The sequence below is a fragment of the Bison bison genome, unplaced genomic scaffold (assembly GCF_000754665.1).
Source record: "Bison bison bison isolate TAMUID 2011002044 unplaced genomic scaffold, Bison_UMD1.0 scf7180017864302, whole genome shotgun sequence".
Taxonomy (NCBI): domain Eukaryota; kingdom Metazoa; phylum Chordata; class Mammalia; order Artiodactyla; family Bovidae; genus Bison; species Bison bison.
The window spans coordinates 1853086-1863017 of record NW_011494874.1 but is presented as its reverse complement, the minus strand read 5'-3'; the positions used below and the strand labels follow the sequence as shown (position 1 = coordinate 1863017).

Below are 9932 nucleotides of genomic sequence, written 5' to 3'. Positions count from 1 at the left end.
CCCGCCCCGGGCCCCCCTGCCTCCCCTGCTGCCGTTCACCACGCACTGTAGCGCTAACACATCAGACCACTCGGCGTCACGGGTTCACCCCACAGAGTGCGAGCTCCCCGACGGCGACGGCTTCTGCCTGCAGGCCTCCCTGCAGGATCCTCAGGGCCGGACGGTGCCTCCCCAGGGGGAGACGCCCTCCCCAGGGGGAGACGCCCGTAGAGGGTGCTGGGCAGCTGATGGTTAAGGAGGGCGACCTCATGTGATTTGTGGCCTCAGCACCTGGCCCGTGTCCCACAGCAGTGTTGATCCAACTCATGGAAGGCTGAGTGACCGTGATCTTGAGGGACATGGAGTCATCCGCCTCTTTGCTGAAGGCGCCTCAGGGTTACAGTCTAGAGCACTCTCATTTGCAGAAGCGATACTACCCTTCCCGTCCAGTAGAGTCGTTCTCCCACCTGTGTGCGTACCGCCGATGAGCGCCGCGCCCTTCTGCCTTGCAGGTGGCGGAGCGGGCGCTGTACTACTGGAACAACGAGTACATCATGAGCCTGATCAGCGACAACGCGGCCAAGATCCTGCCCATCATGTTCCCGTCCCTGTACCGCAACTCCAAGACCCACTGGAACAAGTGAGCGCCCGCCGCCCGCCTTTCTTTTACCCCTTTCTAATTAACCTGTTTGTTTGTTTTTTTTTTTAGTTCAAGTAGCTTTTATTTTTTGACTGCACTGGATCTTTGTTGCTGCGTACAGGCTTTTCTCTCGTTGGGGCGAGCAGGGGCTCCTCCCTAGGTGCGTGCATGGGCTTCTCACTGCAGCGTCTCTCTTGTTGCGGAGCACGGGCTCTAGATGTGCGGGCTCAGGAGTCGTGGCACACGGGCTTGGTTGCTCCACCGCATGTAGGGTCTTCCCGGACCCGGGATCACACGTGCCCCACGTGCCCTGCATAGGCCAGCGGATTCTCAACTACAGGACCACCAAGCAAGCCCTGCGCTGGCCATTTTTAAGTTTTGTGTACAGTATTTTGCTGATACTTGAAACCAATTACTATTGAATCCAAGTCTCAGTATCAGTTAAAAAAATTAGATGCCGATTTCTCCGTGGGCTGTGACCAAGCAGAAGCGTGGACTGCATCTCGCCCTTTCGTTGACATCCTGTGCCCAAGTCGGGCCCACGTAGGAGGACACAGTACCTCCCTGCCCAGCCCCATCTTGTCCCTGGGCGGGTCAGGAGGTGCATCTTCCAGGCCTCCTCTGAAGTTCCCTCCAGAGGAGTTGAAGGTCATCACAGCCTTGGGCTCAGTCCCCGCTGGAGCACAGAGGCCACCCCTCCCATGGGGGCCCCCGGAGCCCTACTGACACTCGCCCTAGTGAGCCCCTCTGTGCCCGCTGCCCAGGCAGCCAGAGAGAAGGGGCGAGTAACCTAAACGCTACCTCGGAGTCTCTGACACCTGGCTGTCTGTGCTGCTCTGCCCCCTCCTCTCACTTGACACAGGTGAGCAGACTGACGCTCGCAGCGGTCATCTGCTAAGACTGCAAACCACGCTACCCTCCGGGCTGCCCTGGTACCCTCGTCGTGCTCATAAATAAGGAGTCAGGCTTCCGCTTCGTCCACGTTCTGCCCTTTCTGTGTTATAATCAGTGAATCCAAATTTAAAGCAGGAGGGACAGAGCTCTGATATCCAGTCCCGCCCTCCTGTTTGTGGGGGGACGGCGGGGTGGGACGCGGCCCGGCCCGCCGCCGGGAGCTGGTGGGCCGCTCTGTCCGCGGGGTCTGCCGTCACCCCTTCTGCTGTTCTGGCTCACAGACTTGCCCTGCTGCCCACTGGGTCTCTCAGCCACAGCCTCCTCATCTGAAAAGTAGAGAAGATCTTGGCACTGGGACTTCCCTGGCAGTCCAGTGGTTAGGATTCCTCACTGTTACTGCCAAGGGTCCCCCAAGTCCAGGATCTAAAGTCCCACAAGCCACTTGGCTCAACCAAAGAAAAAAAAAGGAGTAAATGTTAGCACCCACTGTTCAGAGGTGATCGGTCGACCAAGATAACGTCAGGCCACATGCAGCGTGTTGCCCTGTGGTGCCCGCCACCCTGCTGCGGGGGTTGGTTAGGACGGAGTGAGTGTGTGTCGGTGTAAAGCTCCTGGCGCCTGTCTGCACTCAGTGCGCTTCTGCAGCAGCCCCTCAGCCGCAGGTCTGGCAGTGGTTCCGACGGCCGGGGTAGGAGAGATGCAGCCGTGGCAGTGGGAATAGTGGCCTGGCGGTCAGTGTTCACGTGTCGCTTTCAACAAGCTTTGCTGCGTGACGTTCGTCTTCTGTTGAGCTCAGCAGGTGCTAACCAAGCCCTCGAGCTAAGCCCCAGCTCCTGCATGTGGTGCAGAGCGCTGCAAAGGCCGGCAGTGACGGCTTATGTCCCTGCCCCCTGCAAAGACAGGCGTGTCCTGTTAGATGTTTGCTAAACAGGGTCTGGTTTTATTATAGTGAATTAAATACCAGTTAAGACTTGCGAGTCGAGTTTTTGGATGTTGCTCCCAATTCTGTGGGTTGACCAGGCTCCGAGGGGCAGTCCTCTGCCCGAATCACGGGGTGGGGGTGGGGGGGTCCCTCACGTGGCTGCAGCTGATGACAGGTGAGACCGGAGTCCTCCTGAGGCCCTGCCGGGAGGGGGACAGCGGGGCCCTCCCCCTCCTGGTGTCAGCGCCTGAGAGCTGAGCTGGATTAAGCTGATCGGTAGCAGTTTCGTTTAGCACTCTCCTAAGCTGTGCTCTGGCAGTGTCAACATTAGTTTTTTGTCCTTAGTAAGATTGAAAGGAAGCTGACGTCTACAGGAAGTAAAACGGTTCCATTATTCTCTGTATGACTAACCTTGCCTTAACTGTACCTGTTCAAGGTTCAGCGTTTTTTATTCGACTTCCAAGTAATGATGCGGCTTTTGGCTGCCATTAGCAAGGTCGGTGAGCCAGAAGGCCCAGGCGCTGAGAGGAGAGGCGTGGTGAAGCAGGGCTGCCTCTGAGAAAACCAGCAAGGAGTCAAAAAGTCACAGGCTTTTAACTCTGAAGCTTAGGAGACTTGTGGGACTATTGAAATACGCTGCCAGGCTGGGAGAGGAAGGAGTGTGTGGTGGGGGAGGGGAGGGAGAGGGATCCAAAAAGATGAATAAGATGAAGCATCCTGAGTTTGAACACGAAGCTCTCGTTGCAGGACAATACATGGCTTGATATACAACGCACTGAAGCTCTTCATGGAGATGAACCAAAAACTGTTTGATGACTGCACCCAGCAGTTTAAAGCAGAGAAACTGAAGTAAGTTGCTCTTTTCAACAGTTACTCTTTCAAGGATTTTTTTCCCCTTGATCCTGAATAAACGTCTGCCACTAGTTTGTCCTAAAAAGTTATTCTTCACTTCAAAGCAAAGTCTGCCCTGTTGTACTGGAAAGCAAATTAAATCTTTGTGATGAAAACGTATTTTCTAAGTTAGCTATTCTCTGGCGCCTCCGTGGTAGCTAGGACTGAACGCTTCCATTCCCGAGGGCCCAGGTTCAGTCTCGGGGAAGTGAGATCCCACAAGCCTCACAGCCCGCCCCTCCACAAAAAACAGACCTTAGCTATTCCCTCCCTTATTCTACCAGTTCAGTCATCTTTGCAAAAAGTACATGTAATAATCAAGAATTTAACTTTCAAAATCTTTGCATTTCTCAGGGGACACTTAAAAACAGGAATGTGTAGTAATTTTTCATGGTCATCAGGCAGGAGTTTAGATTCTATCCTGTAAGTTTTGTGTAAGAAAGCCGGAACTTCATCCAGCGTAGCTTTATTGTTCTGACTTGTTGATCTCCATAAATTCGTGCATTCTCTCTAGAGTCTGGTGCCTGAGTCCCTCACAAAATCAGGGCCCTGCTCTCGTGCCCTGAGGACGCCAGAGCCCACACCTGCACAGGGACACGCTCAATGAGGCCGTCCCCAAGCGGTGCTGGGAACAGCGTGCTCTATCCATTATTAGAATCACACAGTGCCATGTTCGTTCCTCAGTGTGTGTCTACCTGTATGCCAGGCCCTGCTGTGAATAAGACAAACAAAAACCCTTGCCCTTCTGGAGTTTCTGCCCTGGGCGGTGCGGAAAGAGAAAGATAGCAAAACATCAACGAGTGTGTGAGAGGCGGTGACAAAGGGAGCAGCAGGAGGAGGGCGCGGGGAGCTGGCCGTGGTGTCCTCAGGCCTCGGGCTGCCCGGCTCCCTCCTGCCTCGGGTGGACGTGTGTCCAGGGCTGAAGTGCGTGACCCCCGGGGCCTGTCTGATGGTGCATCAATGTCCATGGGACATCGCATCCCTAAAAGGGACCTGACTCATCAGGCCGCACGGTTTCTAGATTTAGAGGGTCGGTCCCGTGATGAGTAATTTCCTGAAGGTCCTGTGCCTCGCGGGTGCAGACCTGCATGCTGTGCCTCTGTGAGGACGTCCTCACTTGGCTCCTCCACACTGGGGTGCGGTCTCACTCTTCACGGGTGTAGAGACTTCTCCTCGAAGCCGTGAGCATCCTGTGACAGCGCAACAGAGCCAGGGGAGGAAGGAGGCGTGGAGGTGCTGGCACAGACGTTCTTAAGAGCTGAAATTCTTAGACGTGTTAAGATTTTGGTGTGTTTGTAATTTTAGCTCTTTCTCCTCTAAGCCCAGTTTTGTTTTTCTCCCCCATTGCATGCCTCATGGTCACCACTGTGATGTACGTGAGATAAGACCAGACGGTGACAAAGGGGAAGTGAGGGGTCGTGTTGCCGGCCATGGCCCCCCCTCCACTTAACGCTCTCTTGAATTTGATCTGTTTCTCTAACGCCAACCACCTTTTACTATTTTTCAGAGAGAAGCTAAAAATGAAAGAACGAGAAGAAGCGTGGGTTAAAATAGAAAACCTAGCCAAAGCAAACCCCCAGGTACTAAAAAAGAGAGTGACGTGAAAACGTCTAGGGTGTGACTTGAGTATTTTTGTGAGATAGGAGTGTGGCTTCATCGTGGGAGGGAGACAGATCCACTTCACTAACGTTGTGTATGAAACTGTCTGCAATAAAAATACTTTTCAACTTTCGTATAAGTACTTATTTTGCCCCACCAAGTTTTTACCACAGGATTGGCGTTTTTATTTATTATTATTATTATGCTTTTTAAATAAGATACAGGCCTTTCGAATATACTGTGGTAAAAAGAAAGCCAGGATACAGCCTCTGTTCTGGGCCCAGATCACAGCTTGCTTTTCTCTCTCCGATGTCATAGATGCTGAAGTTGAAACAGTACTTTCTGTTCTTTTTAACATCAAATTAATTCTACAGGGAAAAAAAATAAAAACTGGATTTGAAATAGGTGAAGTATGAAGTCAGTGACCTGTTTCCTAAAATGAGGTTTCTACAGGCCTGAGCCTTTCTCACTAACAGTGGACTGGCTTCTGTCATCTTAGCAACTAACCCTTTTCTCCCGTCCCGGCGCGCCCTGGCCAGTGGGCCCAATGGGCGTGTCATCTGGAAGAAGTGTCTTCTGAAGCAGTGTCCCCTGTAGAGGTGAGCCAGCTGACACCCCCCCAGACGGCCGGGGTCGGGGGCCGGAGCTGGGGCTGCTGGGGTCGTGTCCTCTGGTCGGGGGATTGGAGCAGGTCCCGGCAGGCGTTCTTCCCGGTGCTGAGTGTCCATCTGACCGTCCCTGAAGGCCCTTTCTGTGAGTCTCTGCCGCCCCTGAGAATTCTCAGGGCTGTGCTCAGCTCCCCAGAAAAGGAAAGACTTTTGTTTTCTGAGGATAACTGCTCCAGCTACCCACTAAGGTCCTGAAAGGTTCTATGAGGTGAAGCAGATGACACACAGCCTATTTATTGCCTTTGGTGAGAAGTGTGCACAGGTCATCGTGATCTCAGGTGTTCGGTGGGTTCTCGATTAATAAAAAGTGACACGTGAATCAAAGTTGAAAATATGTCCTTCACCTTCGTAACAACATGCTGATTTGTTATTCCTGTCTGTATGCCACGCTGTTATGCAGAAGTACTGTTTCAAGATTACTGTGAAACAGTGCGGTAGTTATTGAGGAGGGTGGCTATAGGCGTATACTTTTAAGAACAGAATCTGTGCTGAACGTGAGGTTAAAATACGGCTGACGTTTGTCGTAAAGCCCTGCATCTGGGGTGTGTTGGTGGACAGGCCGGGCCTCATGAGGCACCCGGCTGCCTTGCTCTGTTCTGACAGCTCACGTGCCGAGGTCAGACGGGGCGGAGGGTCCCAGTCAAGGTCGTCAGGGCCCCCGTCACGCACGCCCTTGGAAAACAGGTGAAATGTGTACAAATCAGAGGGTCTGATTTTATTTGTTTTACCTGGAAAACAGGAATAAAACCCCATGGGAGATCCCGCTAACATATATATATGTATCGTCCTCATTACCATTTCTGAACCTTTCCTGAATGTTCATCCATCGCGTTTTCCCTCCTTCGGCTGCTCTGTCTCCCGGCGTCTCGCGGGGTGGGCTCTGCTGGGGTCCGCCTCGTTTGTGCTGCGGAGCCCCGGGCTGAGCACCGCCCCGTCCCTCATCTGTGCCTGAGAACCACCTCCACCCCGGCCCGTCCCATCCACACGCTGCAGTCCACCGCTCCCTGTCGGAAAATACTTCATGGGCTAGTGTCTCAGAGCTGGAAATCAGGGCCTTGGTGCTCACTGTTCATTCTCGAGAGAGAGAGAAAATCGTTTCTAAATTCTAATCCCTGCTTGCCATTTATGACAACCAAAAACGGTAAATAATTTTGTGGGTAATAGAGTTTGCTTTCTATCTCTGTAACGGAAGTAGGTAGTTGGGTGGTTGCAGCCTCACGCTCCATCTCGAACCTGCCATCTGAGAAGTGGTTCACCAGTTTCCTCATTTAAGGCAGCCCCCAGCCCCTCCCTCTGTTCGCGGGGGGGACTCTAGCAGTCTGCCTGGTGCTGAGCCTTGGATTTGCCCAAGCCGGGTCTCATCCGCCCTGAGACGTGGCCGCAGGTCCCCGCGTAGGCCGCTGGATTCAGAAAGCGGTGGTCCTTCAGGATTCGGGTTGTCTTAGCAGTTGTGGTGGCTTGCGTTGGGGTGTTTTTAACGTCAGACGTAATTCAGTTTAGTAAAGTCGTGAAATACGGAAGGTTTCTAACGTGAATGTGTTTTTCTCAATCCACCAAGAAGCCACACAGCGGTTTAATGCTCATCTCCCTTCTGCGGGCATCTCGTGACACGCAGTCCAGGCGCACCTCTGTGATTTTCAGATGCGGCTGTGGCTCAGCGTTCTGTCCGTTAGCAGCGAGAGGACAATGCGTGGCAGGCCCGGGGCACAGAGCCTGGCTGCCTGCCTCTCCTGTGCGAGACGAGCCTCTGGGCATGTGCGTTCCCTCTCCCACCTGTTGAAAACATCAGCCTCAGCAGGTGGGGGAAGGTTTTTATTCCTGGTGAGACTCCTCTGCCCACGCCCCTCCCCGCCCCGAGCCTGCTGGTGACACTGACTTCCTGCAGACATCACCTAGCATCCTTGTGCGAACTTCTCTTTGCCCCAAGCCCCCCAGGGGCTCAGAGTCCCCCCCGCTGCTCTCGGCACAGCCGTTCATCCATGGGTTCTGTGTGGAGCACTGATTTTCTCCTGGCATGGCCAAAAGCTGAAATACTGGTTCAAACCCCACGCACCACCTCCTGGGCACCGCCCTATCTGCCCTGCCCAGCCTGAGTCCTGCTGGGACAAGTCACGTGAGGCCCCCAGCTCCCTGTGCCAAGCAGGCCCCCTCCTCTCTCAGCTGATGGTGCTAACTGCATGTCCTAGGATACACAGATGAGAATGAGACAGGGCCCGGGTGTCAAGGATGGGAGCCAGGTGGGAACAGAGAGAACCCAGACTGTCAGATGATACAAACATGGGGGATGATGCTGGCGAGAGTCTGGTCGTGCCTTTAGAGAGGGACGCGTAAAGGAGGGCTGGGGATAGGGTGGCTGGGTGTCCCCACGCCACCAGGACTTAAGAGCGTTGGGCTGCCTGCAGATGGAGCCAACACATCTCAACTAAGCTGGGAGGTGCTTCAGGGGCCGGGGGTCAGGACAGAATGGGGCCACTAAGGAGACCGAGCTGCTCGTGGATGGAGTGTCGTCACGGGGCAGGAGTAGGTGTGGTCAGAGTCGGGGCCGAAGCTGGAGAGGGAGCAGGACCCGTGGGTTTGATCCCCTCCGCTGTGCGGGCGTCGTCCCGGCTCACCTGTGTTCAGAAAGCTCATTGGGGTGCTCTGGGGCGCCTGTGGAGACGCTGCTGCTGGCCAGGGCGGGTGGGGGCGCTGAAGGGCCTAGACACCTTCAGTGGAAGAATCGGACTCAAAGATGTGGCTCCTGCAAGGGGGCTGAGGGCGGGAGTCTGCAAGACCCTCGGGGGCTGTGAGGGGGGACAGTTGTGTCATCCAAGCTGTGGCAGAGGAGAGAGGACCTGGGCTGGCTGGCGCCCCAGGCCCGGGAGGGGGCGGCTTCAGGGCCGACGGTGGTCAGCGCATGGTCACAAGGTCACCCACAGCCTGGTGCCCAGCGTCCCGTCAGAGAGGCGAGACCCAGGCCTGAGGGATCAGGAGGAGAAGGGGCCCCCCGAGAGCTGAGCGGTTCTCCTGGGTGCTTGCCCGGTGGGAGGGAGGGGCTCGCTGTGGACCGGAGAGCCTTCCGCCCAGACAGGAGGGCACAGTGCCGGGCAGGGAGGGCAGAGCTTCAGCTCGGGACCCCGACCCCCCCGCACTGGCCCGGAGCCTCGGTGGGTTAGCGTAAGGACCGCAGCAATCCTTCAGTCAGGGGCTTTTAGCACTCACGTTATAGCTTGTACTTGGAGTAGCACCCAGCTCGCAGCAGACACACGAGTGGATGCTGAGCGCTAAGGACAGTCAGGCCTCTCCAGCACCTGTGAAGCAAGCTCATCCCCCACCCCACCCCTAGTCGCACTCTCAGAAGCAAAGTCAGAAACCGTCCTGCTCACACCAGAGCTTCCCTGGTGGCTCAGAGGTTAAAGCGTCTGCCTGCAATGCGGGAGACCCAGGTTTGATCTCTGGTTCAGGAAGATCCCCTGGAGAAGGAAATGGCACCCCACTCCACTGTTCTTGCCTGGGGAATCTCCTGGACGGAGGAGCCTGGTAGGCTGCAGTCCATGGGGTCGCAAAGAGTCGGACACGACTGAGCAGACTTCACTTCACCACACTTCACACCAGAGCCTGACTTGGCCTGGAGCCCGGGGAGAGTGGCATCCCCGGGTGCCCCGATGGGACCCCACTGGCAGGGCCGGCCCCGCCTGGCAGGGTGAGGTGTGAGCTGGGGGATCGATCGAGACCACATCGTCCAGGAGGCAAACAGAGAGGCTGTGCGTCAAAGGGCGGGTGTGATCCGTGCTGGGGTTGGGGCGAGTCTGGAGGATGCAGAGCAAACAGGGACATGAGTCAGGGCGACGTGGACACAGGGAAGGCACGATGAGGCCCGCAGCTTGGGGGCAGCGGTTGGGGCTGGAGGCACAGGCTTCTGTAAGAAGCGGGCCCCATGAGCAGGCCCAGGGCGTCAGGAGGCCAAGGCTCCAGGGTGGTGTCCTGTGGCCCAGGGCTGGGAGAGCCTGGAAGTGAGGCGGCTGCTCTGCTGTCCCCGCCCGCAGGTGGGCAGGTGTAGGCCAGGCTCAGGCTCCTCCTGCACACAGGCTTCCTTGAGGAGGGGCCCCGGGGGAGGGCGGCGTCTAGAGGAGGAGCCCTGGAGCCGCCCCCCTGAGTGCTGGCCGAGAATGACTCCGCGCTTTGCATTGCAGTACGCAGTGTATAGTCAAGCGAGCACCATCAGCATCCCGGTGGCAATGGAGACAGATGGGCCTTTATTTGAAGATGTGCAGATGCTGAGAAAGACAGTGAACGAAGAGGCTCGCCAGGTAAAAGCGCGCAGAGCTCAGCTGGCCGCGCCCCTTAGAGACTTGCTTAT

The 9932-nt window shown here is 55.8% G+C and overlaps 1 protein-coding gene across 12 annotated transcripts in view; it reads left to right on the top strand.

The window, feature by feature from the left end:
- The window catches only part of PPP2R5C (protein phosphatase 2, regulatory subunit B', gamma), a 98639-nt gene that overhangs the window by 80086 nt on the left and 8621 nt on the right, over nucleotides 1–9932 (top strand). For 9 of the 12 annotated variants that reach the window (XM_010851344.1, XM_010851343.1, XM_010851348.1 and 6 more), the window contains exons 10-13: nucleotides 492–619; nucleotides 3183–3284; nucleotides 4834–4906; nucleotides 9766–9882. In XM_010851344.1, the coding sequence (XP_010849646.1) occupies nucleotides 492–619; nucleotides 3183–3284; nucleotides 4834–4906; nucleotides 9766–9882 (420 nt within the window). Of the gene's footprint in view, nucleotides 1–491; nucleotides 620–3182; nucleotides 3285–4833; nucleotides 4907–9765; nucleotides 9921–9932 lie in introns of all 12 variants that reach the window. The other 3 variants (XM_010851355.1, XM_010851354.1, XM_010851345.1) reach the window with 2 other exon arrangements.